The sequence below is a fragment of the Monodon monoceros genome, unplaced genomic scaffold, assembly GCF_005190385.1.
Source record: "Monodon monoceros isolate NGI ecotype Baffin Bay Population unplaced genomic scaffold, NGI_Narwhal_1 Super_Scaffold_4, whole genome shotgun sequence".
In the NCBI taxonomy this organism is placed as follows: Eukaryota; Metazoa; Chordata; class Mammalia; order Artiodactyla; family Monodontidae; genus Monodon; species Monodon monoceros.
Window position 1 is genome coordinate 34187578 of NW_021703781.1, and position 19825 is coordinate 34207402.

At 39.3% G+C, this 19825-nt stretch overlaps 1 protein-coding gene and 1 non-coding gene across 4 annotated transcripts in view; one reads left to right on the forward strand and one right to left on the reverse strand.

Moving 5' to 3' along the window:
- The window catches only part of WAPL (WAPL cohesin release factor), a 77278-nt gene that overhangs the window by 48673 nt on the left and 8780 nt on the right, over nt 1-19825 (reverse strand). For all 3 annotated transcript variants that reach the window (XM_029245236.1, XM_029245234.1, XM_029245235.1), the window contains exon 3: nt 2630-3670. In XM_029245236.1, coding sequence (XP_029101069.1) covers nt 2630-3670 — 1041 coding nt within the window. The remainder of the gene's footprint in view (nt 1-2629; nt 3671-19825) is intronic.
- On the forward strand, nt 16149-16255 carry LOC114883486. Its single transcript, XR_003790584.1, has one exon. It is a non-coding gene; the product is annotated as a U6 spliceosomal RNA (small nuclear RNA).

Below are 19825 nucleotides of genomic sequence, written 5' to 3' on the forward strand. Positions count from 1 at the left end.
TACAATGTAGTTCAGTGGTCTGTGGTACTCCCACAAAACTAACCAAAGGATTACACTAATTTCCAAATGGCTATATTTTTTTCTAGCCTAAACGAAAACAAAAAAGAAAAAAATAGGAAGGGGACTTCCCTGGTGGTCCGGTGGCTAAGACTCCACGCTCCCAGTGCAAGGGGCCCAGGTTCGATCCCTGGTCAGGGAACTAGTTCCCATGTGCATGCCACAACTAAGAGTTTGCATGCCACAGCTAAAGATTCTGCATGCCGCAGCTAAAGATCCCACATGCCGCAACTAAAGAGCCTGCACGCGGCAACGAGGATCCTGTGTACGGCAACTAAGACCCGGCACAGCCTAAATAAATAAATAAATATTTTTTTAAAAATCGGAAGACTTGGGCTTCCCTGGTGGCGCAGTGGTTGAGAATCTGCCTGCCAATGCAGAAGACCTGGGTTCGAGCCCTGTTCTGGGAAGATCCCACATGCCACGGAGCAACTGGGCCCGTGAGCCACAAATACTGAGCCTGCGTGTCTGGAGCCTGTGCTCCGCAACAAGAGAGGCCACGACAGTGAGTGGCCCGCGCACCGCAATGAAGAGTAGCCTCCGCTCGCCGCAACTAGAGAAAGCCCTCGCACAGAAACGAAGACCCAACACAGCCAAAAATGTAAATAAATAAATAAAAATGAACTATCAATTCCCCCCCCCAAAAAAAAGGAAGACTTTTCTCTGTCCCAACCCTTAAAAATGTTTGCTGTTTCATACAGTGTATGAAGACTCAGATTCCAACTTTGGATATATCAATCAAACAGTCTCTCATTTTTAAACATTATTTGGTATCAACATGACGTTTTTCAAAGGGAGCCTAATGATTTAGGATAACTTGCTATCAAGGTTAGGATAAGAGCTAAGAAGGCTGTAGCAGAACTGGAGCTCAGGTTTCAGTACATAATTACTAACCATCTTCCTGAGAAAGCAAATGTAAAGCTGTCTACCCAGTCATATCTCAAGTGACTAGCAAGGCTGCAGCAAACTTCAGTTCTTCAGAAGCAATTCAACACAACGTTGAATTCTGAAAATACTCTTATTTTTTTGCAGTGGGGAGTAAGGTGGGCTCCTAGGGGCTACTCCTGTGTAATTCTAGCTTTAGCGATTCTAATCTAGCAAACCTATTTTTAGGCCAAATGAAGCAAAATGGTAGGTAGCCTCAAGTATGATACACTCTATAAGAAAATCTATATGTAAGAATACTATGGGATCTTTAGTTGCAGCCTGTGGGCTCTTAGTTGTGGCATGAGGGATCTAGTTCCCTGACCAGGGATCAGAAGCCAGGTCCCCTGCATTGGGAGCATGGAGTCTTTTTTTTTTTATTTTTTTTTTATTTTTGGCTGCACTGGGTCTTTGTTGCTGTGCACGGGCTTTCTCTAGTTGCAGCGAGCAGGGGCTACTCCTAACTGCTGTGCGTGGGCTTCTCATTGCGGTAGTTTCTATTCTTGCGGAGCATAGGCTCTACGCGTGCGGGCTTCAGTGGTTGTGGCTCACAGGCTCTAGAGCACAGGCTCAGTTGTTGTGGCGCACGGGCTTAGTTGCTCCGCAGCATGTGGGATCTTCCTGGACCAGGGCTCGAACCCGTGTCCCCTGCATCAGCAGGTGGATTTAACCAACTGCGCCACCAGGAAAGTCCCAGGAGCGTGGTGTCTTAAACACTGGACCACCAGGGGAAGTCCCTACTATGATAGTTCTAATTCACCATAATGACTCTTGTTCTATGACCCTAAAAGGACAAAAGCTCTAACAAGTAAACTGATACAGGAAAACTGTATTTGGTTAAATACAAATAAATATAACCTCTGTATCCCAGAGGCTTTCACATACTCTTCGTCGCTCAACAGTCAATCCACTTCACAAAGCCCTTGTCAAGTAGTGACTTACTCATAGCAAAGCTAACCTATTTCTTTTGTTTGTCTCTCAGTGGAGACTATCAACTCCTCAAGGACTTCAAGTCATTACTGGTCCTACTACCTTAAGGGACAAATTAATTTTTCACTGATAAGAGTGTATAAATACTTAACTAGCACTTTTTAATTTTATTAAGTCAACTTACGAGGATGATTCTTAAGATTTAATCTTAACTTCATAAATTTAAGATTTCTTTAGAATGTTTTTTAACATTTATTGATTAGGCTTTTTTATTTTAATTTTCTAATACTTCCCTCATTACAACCACCTAGTATCAATATAGTTCTAGATGACCAAAATCTATCCTTATGTTTCCATTGCATTTAGTTTTTCAAAACTGAAATATCAAGATGTTCATTATCCCTACACACACACACACACACACACACACACACACACACACACGGACACACACTAAAATTCTCAAGTGCTAATGGTAGAATTAAAATACAAATATGAAAAGACTCCCCAATTTACAAACTGGTTCCTTACAAGGTGGGACTTTATTAACATTTAAATGCTGTTATCTTTGGATAAGGTAATCTTTGGCACTAAATAGGTACTCCTATTAAAATTAAATGTAGTAACAAGCTAAAACTGAGTATCCAGGAGGAAACTAAGTAGCTGTTACTTAAGCCTGAAAAACACGTTTACTTGTAGTTTTTTTTTTAAGTCTTACCTGCATTATTAGTACTAGACTGACTGTCCTGGGAATTATCACTGCTTTCTGGAGGAGGCTGCAAGGAGGGTGATGGAGCCGTTTTAGATCTTTTTTTGTTTGTCTTTCTTTCCACTTGACAGTCATCATCTTCATCATCTTCACTTTCACTGAGATCATCAAAGCCAAAATACTTAATTTTGTAATTAGAACTCCCAGAACCTCCTTCATCACCTCCTGTCTCATCATGATCTTCAAAACCAAAAAATTCAAGTTTAACATCTTTTTTAGATTTAGTATTACTAGGTCGAAATCTAGTAGTGGTCTTAGACGTTGCAATATCTGCTTTTTTTCTTAGCCGGCCAGCTTCTCCCAAATCTGCAGGAGTTGATGCAGTGAACTCATCCATGCTGCGTTCCATAGTATCCTGTATGGTAACATTACAAACTGACAAGCAAGATGGATGTAAAACAGTATAATCTCTAGTCCGTCCAACCGTCCCTCTAAAACTGGTCCCACAACTTACACTGCCTTTTTTTGCCTGATTCAGGCCATCTTTACTTGATTCACTGTTTGCTTTGGCTAAGCCCTGACTGGTGCCATCCATTAGCTTATCAAAATTCGATGCTCCTTGTGAGGATTTTGCTTTATTGGCCCTACAATACGTCCTACAGTTGCTTGGCCTAAGAACACTTTGCATGATGTCTTCCTCAATGGCTTCATTTAGATTTTCCAACCGATTTTTAAAATCCTCATCCTTCATCTCCAAAAGAGGATCACTATCCAAACTTAAAATACAATCTTCTGATCTGCTATCTTCAAAGTCATTATCCCATTCATACAAACCAGTTCTTACAGATCCCTTGATTGAAGATGTTTCTGATGGAGATTCTGACCTTCCAAGCTGGGAGTTCCAAGTATCATTTGTTTCTTTGATTTCATCAGCTTTGTATCCAGAAGCCACTGTTGTTTCTGCATTGGGTTTCTTAGTACTGTCTTCAGCATTTTTGTAAATATGGTGACTATTTTTTTCATGTTCTTCACTAAAGTTCTCCACTTTATCTATAAAAATGAAAAATAAGTCAAAGGATAAAAATATGAGTGACAGCAATATAAAAGTTAACAAATAAAAGGGACATTTGGTTAATTAATAGTACAATTATGAAATAATTGCAAAAATTTTAAATTGTGAAAAAAATAAATGTTTATATATCTGATAATTCCCCTTCCAGTATACAGCTCTCATGTCTTCCAGTGACCTCTCCCTAGGCATCCAAGTCCCTTAAAATTGTTAACCTAAACTCAAGAGATTTCAGCAGTGTTAAACAACAGGATCAATTCAGAATGACATATAAATAACTCATCCAAACCTTCTAAGACATACTATGGATTTTTCAAATAAAAATGTTTAATCACTGTAAAGCAATTATACTCCAATAAAGATGTTTAAAAATTATTTAATAGAACCTTAACAATGTAACACAATTAATGAAAACATTCTGGCAGTGTCTATTCCTCTGGGGTAGGGTTGCCCATATGGCATGCCAGCTCTGTCTAGAAACCTGTTCCAGGGTCAGGTTTCTTTATTTCTGCTTTCCATTCTTTTTTCTAATGCTAAAAGCCATACAACTTCAAGGCTCTTTTTTTTTTTTTTTAAAAAACAGTGGCTCTGATACCTAAGTTACATGGCTACAGTGGTTATTTATCCATATCAGCCAGTGGTAAATCTTAAATTGCCTACTCATTTTGTACTTGGGAAATTCATTTTTGTTGTCTTTAATTTTATCATCAGAAATATTTTTTAAATTTTTCTAAATGAGATGGAAATGTGATTCAAACTGGTACTACAATTAATTCTCCAAGCACTTGTTAGTAGGAAAAGTCGGGTTAAATGTTTATGCCAGGGGCTTCCCTGGTGGCGCAGTGGTTGAGAGTCCGCCTGCCGATGCAGGGGACACGGGCTCATGCCCCGGTCCGGGAAGATCCCACATGCCGCGTATCGGCTGGGCCCGTGAGCCATGGTCGCTGAGCCTGCGCGTCCGGAGCCTGTGCTCCGCAATGGGAGAGGCCAGAACAGTGAGAGGCCCGCGTAACGCAAAAAAAAAAAAAAATGTTTATGCCAAATAATAAAATTACCAAAAAACAAAACAAGACAAAAAAAACCTACATTTAAGAAAAGTCATTTACAAATCTCAATTAACAAACCATCAAATAAAAGCAAAGGGATGCTTTACATGAATTCACTGTACAATTTTTAATGCTACCCAATGGGTATAAATGTAATTTATATTTACCTACCTCTACAAGGCAACTAATTTATAGGTATACCTGTTTTATTCTTGGATATTTTCCAACCAAAGGCAAGGAACTATAGTTTTCATAATCTCAGAAGTACCAAATCAGTAAGTATACAATACTGAAAAGCGAAGAATTAAAAGCTGACTCTGGCATCCGATACTTTCTTAAAGGGGCAGAAGCTAAGCCAAGTTTAAAACCAAACCTGAAGAAATGATACCACTGCTCTTATAACAAGTGGAAAGAGCACTAGTAGTTGAATTTGGAGACTTGTGTTGCCCTAACCAACTAGCCCTACAGAGCTCAGGCAAGACCCTTAACTTTGGGCGTTTTCCTGAGGGCTTCAATTTCCTCCTGTGCTCAAAAGGGAAGCCACTGACCCATACTACTTTACAGCATTATTAAAGGAATTATTTGCTAAAAAATGACTATGGGAATGCTTTGTATGCCTAGCTATACAGACGTCTATGAGATGTCACTAAATGTTATACCACACCACTTTTATAGTTACATAGCATTCTACTGTCTTAATGTCACAAAATTTAAGCTGTTTCTAATTGTTTTATGTAATAAACATCCTTCTGACTTAAAAAAAAAAAGGTTATGTTACAGTAAACTTTATTACCCATGTTTTTAAAAATTACTACTTCAAGTTTTACTTACCACTCCCATTCCCCCTAAAGTCAGAGAATATGTGTTGTTTTAACAGTTACTATTCTCATGGGCTGCCTTTCATATGTAAATCTAACTGTTGTGAGTATACCTTATAAATTTAAGTGCAAAGAATAATAAAGAGCCTTAGAGAAAGAAGTATTGTCACTAAAACTTATGTCACTAGTAAATACAATTTATTCATGTATTCAATTATATAGCATAAACAATCCTACAGATGAATTATTAAAGTATATTATATAATTTTTAAACTTCAGAAATACACTGCACAGATAAAAACTAATTTAATCAACAGAGTTCTGCACAAGAAAAGCTATCTAAGTTTTCCACAACAGTATTCTGATATATAAAATAAATACTTTCTACAGTCCTTCATCATTTAGGTCTTCAAGAAATATTCTTAACTATACCTTCAGAAGAGAAAGCAAGGTTATCTTGTCCTAAAATGCAAAATAGCAATTACTTCCAACTGCCCTCCTTCCTCAAACATCCCAGCTTCCTTGTCAGATAAACTCACTTTATATCTCAAAACATCAAGGGTGGGGAGGGGAAATAAAAATGAGTTGGTTTTTTTTTCTTTTAAAATGGCTTTTATTGAGACACTTTTAGGGCTTCTGCAACACTTCTACTTGGAAATCTTCTTTATTTCCAGTTTTAGGTGGCTAAACTCTTTTCTGTATGCCAACAAGGCTCACTCACACCACCTTAGCAAGGAAGCATACTCATCTATCTTTGCTCAAATGTCCAACCTGGTATGCCCCCACACCTCTTTTTTTTTGTAAACAGAGAAGATAAATATCAGTATTTACTCTGTTTTAATCTAAACCAGCTATATAAACAGTAATGTATTTCTAGCAAAGATAGCAGTTTAGGAGTTAAATGGATGAGTGCCAGCTCTGCCACTTAGTGGCTAAAATGACCTTAGGCAAGTCACCTTAACTTGGGACAGGGACTTCCCTGGTGGTCCAGTGGTTAAGAATCCACCTTTCAATGCAGGGGACTCGGGTTCAATCCCTGGTCAGGGAACTAAGATCCCACGTGCTGCGGGGCAACTAAGCCTGCACACCACAACTACTGAGCACGCAGGCCAAAACTAGAGAGCCCACGCACCACAACTACAGAGCCCATGCACTCTGGAGCCCACACACCACAACAAGGAGCCCACAGGCCAGAACGGAGGATCCCACGAGCCGCAACTAAGACCTGACGCAGCCAAAAATAAAATAAAATAAACAAAAAAAAAAGAAGTTGGGACAATTTCTTCATCTGAAAAAACGAGCTAATAAAATCTGTCTCAAGGACAAGTTGAACAGATAAAAGAAGATAATGTATCTAAGGATATATGCAGGTTACAGAACATCACACAAATGCAAATTATCATAGCTGTTACAACTCTGCCACATATAAAATATATTTTTAATAATCTTTTAGTGAGACATTTCTTAGTGGAATTTAACCTGTATGTTCATCAATATTCCCTTAGGTCCTGTGTCTATCAGCTTCAAGCAAGGAATCCAAAACTACATTCTAAGGCCTACTGTTCTTCCTCAGCCTAAAGGGTGAAGATTGGATAAGTAGAAAGTTTTTAGCAAAAGACTTAGCCTAGCGCCATCTGCAAAGATACTTAATAAATGCTTTTTAATATCACTAGATTTTAGTATCACTGGATAGGTACTCAATCTTTTGCATATTCGGTATTACACAAGGGAGGGAATTTAGCATAATAAAGGCTATGTGGAATTTGAGAAACATGGTATTGAACCACACAGCTAAAACAATAACTAGATGTGTAAAAATTTGGCAAGTCGAATTTCCTCTCTGAGCCTCATTCTGCTTATCTAAAAAACAGTAAGCAACCTCACATTAAAGATTAATTAAATGCCTATTATTCCCTTAAGATTCTTAATTTTGAAAGGAAATAGATGATTCCCTTAAAAATAAAAACACATCAGTACTTGCAATAATATGAGTATATATGGGTTTATGCAGGAAAATAATCAGGTGGGATAATTTAAGGCTTCCATGCGTAAAGTGAACTCTGAAGCATTTAAAAAGTGGGAAGGGAGGTTTGATCAGAGATTTATGAAATGATTTCATGGGTTCTGCAAATCTTGTGACACTGTGTGAAAAAAATGTCTGTGCACACATTTTTCAGGGAGAGTATCTATAATTTTAGCCGGTTTTCAAACATTCCAAAATACATTTTTTAATTGGTAAATGACAAGAGAAGGAGCAAAATATCTGTGGGAAACCAGTATATGTTAATTGCAGAATTTCAAATCTCTATGGGAAGGATTATTCAATAATGTGTACTGGAACATCTTGTATCTTTAACCATAAAGCAAAAGAAATTTCATCAAAATTAAATGTCCATATATACACTACCAGACATTAAGGTAGACAGCTAGTGGGAAGCAGCTGCATAGCACAGGGAGATCAGCTCGGGGCTTTGTGACCACCTAGAGGGGTGGGACAGGGAGGGTGGGAGGGAGGGAGACACAAGAGGGAAGAGATATGGGAACATATGTATATGTATAACTGATTCACTTTGTTATAAAGCAGAAACTAACACACCATTGTAAAGCAATTATACTCAAATAAAGATGTTAAAAAAAAATTAAATGTCCATTAGAAAACCACTATTTAGGGAATTCCCTGACAGTCCAGTGGTTAAGACTCCACACTTCCACTGCAGGGGACACAGGTTCGATCCCTGGTCAGGGAACTAAGATCTCACATGCTTCAGTGCAGCCAAGAAAAGATTAAAACACACACACACACACCAAAAAACGCTATTTAAGAGAACTACCATACCAGAGAGAAAGAGAAAGAGAGTGAGAGTGTGTGTGTGTGTGTGTCTGTGTGTGTGTGTGTGTGTGTGGGTGGGTGGGTGTGGGTGGCCGGGGCAGGGTGGGGGGTTGATTACAACTATGTAAAGAATGCCCCAACTCAATAAGACACCCAATAAAAATTTAAAATAGGAAAATGATCAAGAGACTTGGACTTGACCAGTCACTTGATAAAAAAGGATATTCAATAAACATATAAAATATAAATATATTAAAAGGCACTGACATTCATTGGTTATTAGAAAGATGCAACTGAAACCATAATGAGATGCTACTAAACAACCAACGAAAGAGTTAAAATTCACAGTGCCAAGTATTGCGGAGGAGGTAAAGCAACTTCAACTGCTCAGAAGGGAAATGGGAACAACCACTCTGGAATTATCTACAAAAGCTAAACATAACAGTTATCCTATGACCCAGAAATTCCACTTCAAAGTACTTACCTAAAAGAAATGTATGCATACATGCACTAAACGACTTATTAAACTTAACCATATGAAACTTCCACTTTTAAAATAATCAAGTATTAGCAATTCCACGTGGTTCAACATAAGGGGAGTACATTTATGACGTCATTCCAAAACAAAGAAATATAAATATCCATTAACAGTACAATCAATAGTGGTCTATTAATACAAAGAAATACTGCAGAGCAATAAAAATAAATAAAACTACATTTCTGTAGGAGTATATCTTAGTACAATCACTACAGAGAGCAATTTGGTAATACTTTTTAAAATTAAAAATGTACATATGAAAGAAATAGACTGACCCTGAAGCAAGCTGTTTTATTTACTCTACAAATAACTCTCCATGAGTATGAATAACATAAGCAACAAGGAACATTGTTTCCTGATTTCTGCTTTCATAAACAATACAAATACCTATCAATAAAGAACTAACTAAATTATCATACAACCACATGTCTGAATACTATATAGCTGTCAAAAAGAATGAGGCAGGTCTACAGATATGGTTGCCCTTAGGGAAAGGGATGACAGAAGGATAAAGGGAAAGTCTTCCATACCTCTTGAATTTTATATTGTCTATAGTCTATTCAAAAGCCTTAAAAGTAAAAATTAACCAAAAAAACAAAAAAAAAAGTAAAAATTAACAAAGGTACATATTAAGTACCTTAAACTGTAACAGTGATCCTACAGTTATCTTTTTTTGGAGTGCTGAGCTGTTAAAGAATTATATTTATGGGCTTCCCTGGTGGCGCAGTGGTTGAGAGTCCGCCTGCGGATGCAGGGGACACGGGTTCCTGCCCCGGTCTGCGAAGATCCCCCATGCCGCGGAGCGGCTGGGCCTGTGAGCCATGGCCGCTGAGCCTGCGCGTCCGGAGCCTGTGCTCCGCAACGAGAGAGGCCACAACAGTGAGAGGCCCGTGTACCGCAAAAAAAAAAAGGAATTATATTTATGTATGAAATACAGTGTCTGGAATTTGCTTCAAAATAATCCACTGTTGAAAGGGAGTAGGTGGTAATAAAAATGAAATAAGACTGACTATGAATTGATGTTTATTGAAGATGGATATACACAGACACCTGTGTAACTGTATGCTAGTCTGTATATACAAACAGCATATACACTACCTTCACCCTTCTTAGAAGAAAGTGAAGATATTTCCTTTCACTTTTCACCAAACCCATCATTATATAAAGAAAAGGCAGCCCAGAGAGGCCAATGACGACAAAGGCTGCCAATTAAACCAATGACCAAGAGATCTCATAAAAAGAACCATACCAAATTCTAATACATATTACACTACCTCTAGTGGTGGCTGCTGAAAATTGAAATACTAAAGCAGATAAACCATCTTAACCCACATTAATATAAGAGGTCTAGATGAGATGAAGAGGTTAAAATCTAATGTGTTGGGCAAATTGCAGTGCGTATCACCTGATGTGCTAAATACTAAATTTAAACAAAAACCTCTGACTTCTAAGGCGACTGTACAGATGATAGAGAAGTGGCTTTGGAGACCATGACCCATGAAATACAGTTGAGATACTGAGAAAAGTTTAATTTGTGTGTGGGGGGGGGGGGGGGATGTGCCACCATTACATGGCAAGCTGCCTCTAATTTGAGTGGCTGTCATGCAAAGAGAGAACAAACTTATTCAATGTGTAGAAATCATTCAAATTCATAGAAACTAAAAGGACTGTTGAGCATTAAAGGTCAATTAGAGGGACTTCCCTGGTGGTCCAGTGGTTAAGACTCTGCGCTCCCGACGCAGGAGGACCGGGTTCAATCCTTAGTCAGGGAACTAGATCCCGCATGCCTCAACTAAGAGCCCACAGGCTGCAACTAAAAGATCCTGCATGCCGCAACTAAAAGATCCTGCATGCCGCAACTAAAGATCCCACACGATGTAATGTAGATCCTGTGTGCCACAACTAAGACCCAGCACAGCTAAATAAATAAATATGTAAATATAAATAAATAAATATTTTCTTTAACAAATCAATTAGCGCTGTCCAATGAAGGGGATGCCTAGGGAGGAGAGTGTACTTCCTTGTCATAAAAGAAGTATTTGATAAAATGGAACTACATCAAAACCAGTAACTTCTGCTCTGCAAAAAACAGTTAAGAGAATGCAAAGACAAGCCACAGAGTCAGAGAAAATGTCTGCAATAAATATGTCTGATATAATACTTGTACCCAGAATAAAGAACTCTCAAAATTCAGTGAGAAAATAAACAACCCGATTAAAACTGAGCAAAAAAATGTGAGCGGATGTCACCAAAGAAACTATACTGTTACCAAATAAGTACATGAAAAATGATCATTAGTCATGAAGGAAACGCAAAAGGCTGATTTCCTTAATATACTAAGAATTCAGGGCTTCCCTGGTGGTGCAGTGATTAAGAATCCGCCTGCCAGTGCAGGGGACAAGGGTTCGAGCCCTGGTCCGGGAAGATCCCACATGCCGCAGGACAGCTAATCCCGTGCACCACAACTACTGAGCCTGCACTCTAGAGCCCGCGAGCCACACTACTGAGCCTGCATGCCACAACTACTGAAGCCCACGTGCCTAGAGCCTGTGCTCTGCAACAAGAGAAGTCACCACAATGAGAAGCCCATGCACCGCAATGAAGAGTAGCCCCCTCTCGCCGCAACTAGAGAAAGCCCGGGCGCAGCAATGATGACCCAGTGCAGACAGAAATAAACTAATTAATTTAAAAGATTTCTATGAAAAATATATATATACTAAGAATTCTTACACATCGATAAGTCCAATGAACGTCCCAGCAGAAAAAGCAGGTAGAGACACATAAAAGCAATCAATAGAAAAAGAAATAGAATGAATTAATAACTTATGAAAAGACACTCAATTTCATTCACAATTAAAAATCAGAGTACACAATGTTATATAATAATTATACTTCAATAAAGCTGGAAAAAGTAAAACAATTGAACTATACACTTACTAAGGCCTCAGTGTGTGCCCAGTACTGTCCTAAATACTTTCCATCTATTAATTCATTTGATCTCTTAGCAACCATCTGATGTAGGTACTATTACAAGTTCACAAGCCTTTATCCACAATTCTAACATCTAAAAAGCTCTGAAAACAAAGTTTTCTCATAATGCATTTTGAAGCAAAACCTGACCTCACCTAAGTGAGGCTACTGATAGTATTTTTTCCTGAAGAAACAGCTATCTTGATTAGGCTGCTGCCTAGCCCCTGACGGGTGTTAATGTAAAATACATACACTTTCTAAATTCCAAAATAATCCTAATTTCAAGACAAATCTGGCCCCAAAGGTTTCAGATAAGGAAATGTGAAGCTGTATCCCATTCTGCAGATGAGGGACGGTAGATTTCAGTTAGTAGACAGTTGACAGCCACATAGTTAAGTGGTGTTTATTGTCTGAAAAATAAAGCAACTTTTTAAAGAAAACAAAAACACTGGAAGCAACCCAAAGGTCTGACAACTACAAGGAACTGGTTAAGAAATTACAAAACATAGGGAAATTGACACACCATGCAGCAGTATTTTTAAATAAAAAAGGGAGGGAGGCCAGAAAGAAAATTTTCATATACTGACATAGACTTATTCCCAAGATATATTAAGTGAAAAAGCAAGGTACAAAACAGCACGTTATCATTTTGTAGATCTAAATACACACACATATATGCAACTGTTTGTATTGCTTGTAGGTGCACAGCATATGTCAGAAAGGGTAACAAAATTATGAATGGTCGATCACTCCAAGAAGAGCTGGGACAACTGGAGAAAGGGGCTGGGAAGCTTTTAACCACTATCATTTTGTACCATGTGCAGATAGATTTTTTAAATTTTTAAAACATAAAGATGTATATATTCTAAAGCAGAAAAAATTAAACCCCCAAAATAAACATTTTTTTTCTACTTTCAGCTAGACAAAGTCCAAAGTTAGACAGAATGATCTGCTAGAAAAAAAAAGCCACACTGTTAAGTGGGAAATTTGGCAACATCAATTGAATATTTAAATGTATATGCTCTTTCAATTCTAGATGTTTCAACTTCTAGAAACATCTTCTGCCACTATACTGACAACATGACTCTCAAAAACATAAGTAGAATGATGTTCCAAGTAGCATTTATTTGTAATAGCAAATGACTATAAACAGCCAAACTACCCCTAAGAGACTAAAGTATGGTACATCCATATAATGGAAAACCATGAAGCTGCTAAAAAAGAACAGGGTAGATTTATAAATACTGATGTGTACATCTTAAAGATTTTTCTGTGGTTTTTTTTTTTTTGCTTTACGCGGGCCTCTCCCGTTGCAGAGCACAGGCTCCGGATGCGCAGGCTCAGCGGCCATGGCTCACGGGCCCAGCCGCTCCGCGGCATGTGGGATCTTCCCGGACCGGGGCACGAACCCGTGTCCCCTGCATCGGCAGGCGGACTCTCAACCACTGCGCCACCAGGGAAGCCCTTTCCGTGTTTTTTAAGGCACAATACACTATACACACACAGTATACACAGATATACATCATGCTCCCATTTATGTGTTTGTTTTTAAGGATACACAGATTTATATGCTGTGCATATTAAAGATTATGAAAGTCTATGTAAGAAATTGTTAACAGCACTTGCTTCTGTGAAAGAGAACTGATTTTTCACTGTCAATGAAGGTATGTGGCTATCTATCAAGGGCACTTAAGAACTCACAGGAAAAACATGGCACATCATCCTCAGTGGATCAGTTTTACTCAAAGATGTGGAAGGTAAAAAGTACTTAAAAAGTTAAGCATTTCAAGTGGTAATTTAAAATGTTTTTATATTTTATAAATCATACCTATCAAACACACAGCCCACATGTAATTTTAAAGATAAAACAGTAAATATAAAACAACTTCAGGGACTTCCCTGGTGGTCCAGTGGTTAAGAATCTGCACTTCCACTACAGGAGGCACGAGTTCGATCCCTAGTCAGGGAACTTAACATCCTGCATGATGCACAGCATGGCCAAAAAAACTTCAAAAGCAGCATTCAGCTGGGCCCACTACACAGAGCAGTCCAAGTCAACTCAACTTCCCCTCAGTCCCCATCAACAACAGCCCATGGAGAGCCTTACTGCCCACTGCCATTGCCCACCCACACACCAAGAAGCTTGTCTGCTCCTGTGGCCTCCCGCTCAAGCTGCCTAACTCTGCCCACCCTTGCAGAAGAACAGGGAACCACACCCACATACCCAAGCCAATCCTCAAACTGTAGGCCACCCTGACAATTAACTCTTCAAACTAGATACACAGACCCCTGGAGTTACACAAAGACCTTCCAAAACATATACAGGCACAATTAAGTTTTAGGGACATTGGTTTCTAAATCCCCATCTTCCTCATGTACTCTGGTCCAAAAACTGATCTACCAACCCAACCTGGGATTAATCATTCTTATCCCACGTTACAAATAATGGCATATCCCTCACCTACCCCTAATCTATGATACACTGCTCCTACTCTGGCATGACCTATAAAGAAATAATGTGATACATTATTAGCTTCTGTGCTTAATAACTGAGTAACTCTAATGTCTTCGTAACAAATCCTTTGCATGTCAGGTGGTTCCAATTATTGCTTTCCAAATAGAAACTACCATAGCAAAACTCTCTCCATTCTTATTTTTGTCAATATGGTATCTCAACATTTACATGTATTAAAAAATAGGAATAGATTGATGCCAAAGACTTCATAATTGTAGCAATAATATTCATCCACATATACATGAGCTAATTGAAAAAAGGTGCCACGCATATCATTAAGAGGTGTACTTCCAATAAACTTTGCCTTTAAGACTCACAGCAATCACATTTGATCAATTATACGCTAATAATTGTGGTCATAACTTAATCTAGAAGAATTTTTAAATACTTAAAGCATCAGAATCACAGAAAATTCTTAAAAGTTTACATTTAAATTTATAAACATATTTTTGTACAAAGAATTATGAAAAGATGACCGTTAAAAGACATATTCAGGGGCTTCCCTGGTGGTGCAGTGGTTGAGAGTCCGCATGCCGATGCAGGGGACACGGGCTCGTGCCCCGGTCCGGGAAGATCCCACATGCCGTGGAGCGGCTGGACCCGTGAGCCATGGCTGCTGAGCCTGCGCTTCCGGAGCCTGTGCTCCGCAACGGGAGAGGCCACAACAGTGAGAGGCCCGCGTACCGGGGGAAAAAAAAAAGACATATTCAGGGGGCTTCCCTGGTGGCGCAGTGGTTGAGAGTCCACCTGCCGATGCAGGGGACACGGATTCGAGCCCTGGTCCGGGAAGATCCCACATGCCACAGAGCAACTAAGCCCGTGCGCCACAACTACTGAGCCTGCACTCTAGAGCCCACAAGCCACAACTACTGAGCCCACACGCCACAACTACTGAAGTCCGTGCACCCTAGGGCCCGCGAGCCACAACAAGAGAAGCCACCGCAATGAGAAGCCTGTGCACCGCAACGAAGAGTAGCCCCCGCTCGCCGCAACTAGAGAAAGCCCGCGTGCAGCAACAAAGTCCCAAAGCAGCCAAAATAAAGACATATTCATTAGGATCAAATTCTAAAGGGCAAGTGGGATAGAAATACAATTTCAAAAAGGATAAAGGGTGCTGTAAATCTTCTGGCTGTTAAAGAAAAACTTGTTTTTTTTTTTAATGTATGAAAGTGAACAGCAAATACTTATGTATTTGTAAGCAAGAAGGTGATTACAATAAAAGACAGGATAGCAATTACTTTGAGGTGAAGGAGGGGACACAAGGAAGAGCTCTGGAGTGGCTGGCACTCTTCTGTTCCTTGATGTGGGTGGTGGTTACAACAGTGCTGCTCTTATAATAATTCACTAAGCAAAACATGTATTTCTAGATATTTTATTATATTGTGTGATTTTCTGTATCTGTGTTTTATTTTACAATAAAAAAGTTAAAGAAATCACTATGATACCTATTGCATGTCAGTTTTATTTTAAAATGCCAATATTTACAGGAAATTATATTATTTATTATTTTACAGAAAATGTATATCCTTTGCAATCATTTCAGTATTTTCGTGACCAGCAATCCACACCTAGGTACTTGCCCCAAGAGGAATGTGGACATATCTCTACACAAAAACCTAAATGGAATTGTAAGCAACTTTATTCATAATCGCCAAAAACTGAAAACCCAAATGTCCTTCAACTAGTGAATGGATTGTGGTACGTACAATGGAATACTAGTCAACAATAAAAATACTGATACAGCGCTCGCTTCGGCAGCACATATACTAAAATTGGAACGATACACAGAAGATTAGCATGGCCCCTGCGCAAGGATGACACGCAAATTCGTGAAGCGTTCCATATTTTTGGCATGGACATATATACGCTACCAAATGCAAAATAGATAGCTAGTGGGAAGCAGCCGCATAGCACAGGGAGATCAGCTCGGGGCTTTGTGACCACCTAGAGGGGTGGGATAGGGAGGGTGGGAGGGAGGGAGATGCAACAGGGAAGAGATCTGGGGACATACGTATATGTATAACTGATTCACTTTGTTATAAAGCAGAAACTAACACACCATTGTAAAGCAATTATACTCCAATAAAGATGTTAAAAAAAACCCTGATACATGTAACAACGTGGAATACTCTTAAAAGCATTATGCTAAATGAAAAAAGCCAGACTGAAACTGCTACATACTCTATGACCTCAGGTATATGAAATTTTGGAAAAAACAAAGCTGCAGGGACAGAAAACAGATCAGTAGATCCCAGGGTTGGTGGTGCGAGAAGGGACCCACCACAAAGGAGCATGAAAGAGCTTTTGACAAGGGGGAAGTAGTCTCTATCTTGATAATGATTACCTAATTGTGTACATTTCCACTTTTTTTTTTTTTTTTTTTTTTAGATATTGCACCAGTTATCTTCTACTTGCCCTTCCAGATCTACTCTCCACCCTGATCTCAGCCCCGGGAGGCTGACCTGTAACAAAGTTTCCTTACCCTCAGGCTTCCCTCGGGTTCCATCTATGAGGAGCCTCAGTACAGAGGAGGGAAGGAGCAGAGTTAGGTTCAAATACTTTATCCTCAAGCACCCTCCTTATGAGGCCCCTTCAAAAGAAGGATACTGCTCTTCTTAAGGTGGCCTCTAAATGGCTCAATTAATCCCTTGCCCCTGTGAAACTGGGTGATAATAGCTTCACTGCAGCTAACCCAGGCTAGGCTTTCCCTAACATTCCTCCCACACCTTTGTAAATAGCCTAAAATCCTCCTGGTTTGAGCCTAACTGGGGCATGCCATGTTTCCAAGTGCGACCTTGACTGATAAATCAAGATGAAAACTTTAAAAATATATGAGAAGGCAAATACATCTTGTCATCTACCTCCTCCTGTACTCTAACACTCAAAATGTACCTGCACTTCTTTCCCATCTCCTAATCCAACGACCCACTAGCCCCACCTCCCCGTACCTTTTAACTTTTAAGTCCAGAGTATTCAGGCCTCAGTGACAAGCAAACTCACACACACCTGGGGGTCATGCCCTCTATCACCTCCTTGTCCTAACTGAAACCTAAGGATGCTACTTCTCCTGCAGTGCCCTCTAGTATCTCAGAGAAGGATGGCTTGCCCTTTATAAAACTATTACTACTCCCCACTCTTATAAAAGCCCATTCCTTTGAGGCTTGTGCCACCTAGTTACCCTCTAACATTCCTCATATCTGTCATCTAACAACCTTATTCTTCATTAAAGGATTTTACACAAAGATTTATAATCTACCCCTCCATGCCTCTTTCGCTATCATCCTGAATTCCACCAAATTCCAAACCCCTAACCTCCCAGTTCCTTAATCTTCTCCCACCAACAGTCTTCTACATTCCATCTGAGCCACCAGTTCACAGTTTCATCCAGGAACTGGTCATGTCCTAAAATGTTTCAACTTTCAAATATTAAAAAATCAGATAACCCATATTTTAATCACTACCAATTATCCAACTTGCTTGTTCCAGTAATCCTATTCTTGGCTTTTATTTAATAAGACTCTCAGTATACTGACCTCTCTTCTCTCCTTTCTCCTACCCACCCACCCTGTCCAGTTAGTAAACTTTAAACTGCACAGTCCATCATTTCAGTCACTCTCTGGTTGATAACCTAAATTCTTTCTTCTCTATCTGTTCATTCCATATCTACTCAGACAAAATGCCAGTCCAGGGTAATTCTCATTATTCTATCCAATATTCTGTATTTTGTGCAGGTTCTGGCTAATAGGGCCTACTAAAGAAGAGGAGGAAACACACATACTCAATGGGGAGATCAGCAACCATGAGTTTTCAGTGATACAAACTTCAACTAAGGCACCAATAATGTCCAGAAATTCTACTTTCTCCCTAGACAGCTCCCTCCTTTTCCACTTTCTGCAACATCTATTTGAACCCTTTGCTCCTCCCCTCCAGCCACCACATGCCCATCCTTTTTTCTATCTCCCTTTCAGAGATGGCTTCTTTTGCCACTTTATGGAAAGAAAGAAAAAAAAAAAGAAGCTTTTGTTCATAAACCACCTCATCTTCCATCTTCCCATTAAACTCACATTTTCACCCACCTTTCCTCCTAGCCAAGAAATGCAGCATCCCTTCTCCTAAGACCACTCTCCCCCTGGGTTTTGGATCCTACGCTTCAAGGCTCCCTTGTGTAATCAAACTTTCTAGAACCCCTCATTTATCTCTAGCTGCCCCTTTTCTTCTCTCCTTCAAACATCTTTAACAAGTTGTGTACACTTGCCAACCCCATTTCCTAGCTGTGTACTCACTGCTCAGACCACTTCTATCCAAGCTGTAAAATCCAATGCCTGCTTTGCAGTCCTCATTTTCATTGATTTTACAGCAGGAATTCCAATTCAGTAGATCCTTCATGAAACACTTTTCTGTTGGGTTCTATAAAATATCACTCACATGATTTTCCTTCAGGTACTCTAGCTTCTCCTACTCAATTTCCTTATCTAGTTTTTCTTCCTCTTCTCTCCATCCATTAAGTATTGCAAGTTCTTCACAGTTCAGTACTTCTCCTTACATTCTCTGTAATGACTTCTAATCCTGTACTTTCAAATAACATTTATATGCTGATTCACAAATTTATCATCGCTAACCAAGACTTCTTATCTAAGTTCCATACCAGCAGATCCTGCTGCCTCTTGAACATATCTCACAAATATCTTAAACTCAATGTATCCAAAACTGAACTCACGAACTTCCCCTCATAAATGTCCCCTTATCTCAATGAATGATACTACAACATACTCAGTTGCTCACATCAGATACCTGGGATTCATTCTTGATGTCTCCTTCCTTGTAGCCCACATCACCAAGCAGGTTCACTTTTATCCTTTCCCAGTGCACCAGCAGGTCTCAAGTCAAATGTCAGTCTTGCCCCCAGGCCTCACTCAGACCAGGTAAATTAGCCTATATTTCACAGCATCCTGTATTTTTCTGTCATTTTCTGCAGAAAATGTTTGTCTTTATTCAATCTGTCTTATTCTTTATTCAATCCATCTTGCCCACTAGAATGTGAAAAAGCAAGATCTTGTTCATGGACATACACCCAACACCCGGCATACAGAAGACACTGAAATTATAGCTGGATGGTTGGAAGGAAGGCATCCCCACAACTACTTATGAAAAATTCATCCTCCTCTACCACCAGAGGTCTGGAAAAGTTGAGGACTATTTCCTAAAGAGTCAGGGGCTGAACCATAAAAATATACAGTGCATCATCTTGTTCTAAATTCTAAGAATATGGAATACATGTTGAAAATGCTCTGAAAAACAACAAACATTACAAAAATGTGTTGCCATTGTTTTAGAAATACTTATTTATCATAGCCAGCAGAAGTCAACAGTTCCATCCCTAGAGGACAGAGACTATGCTTACGGTTTTCTTGTACCAGCT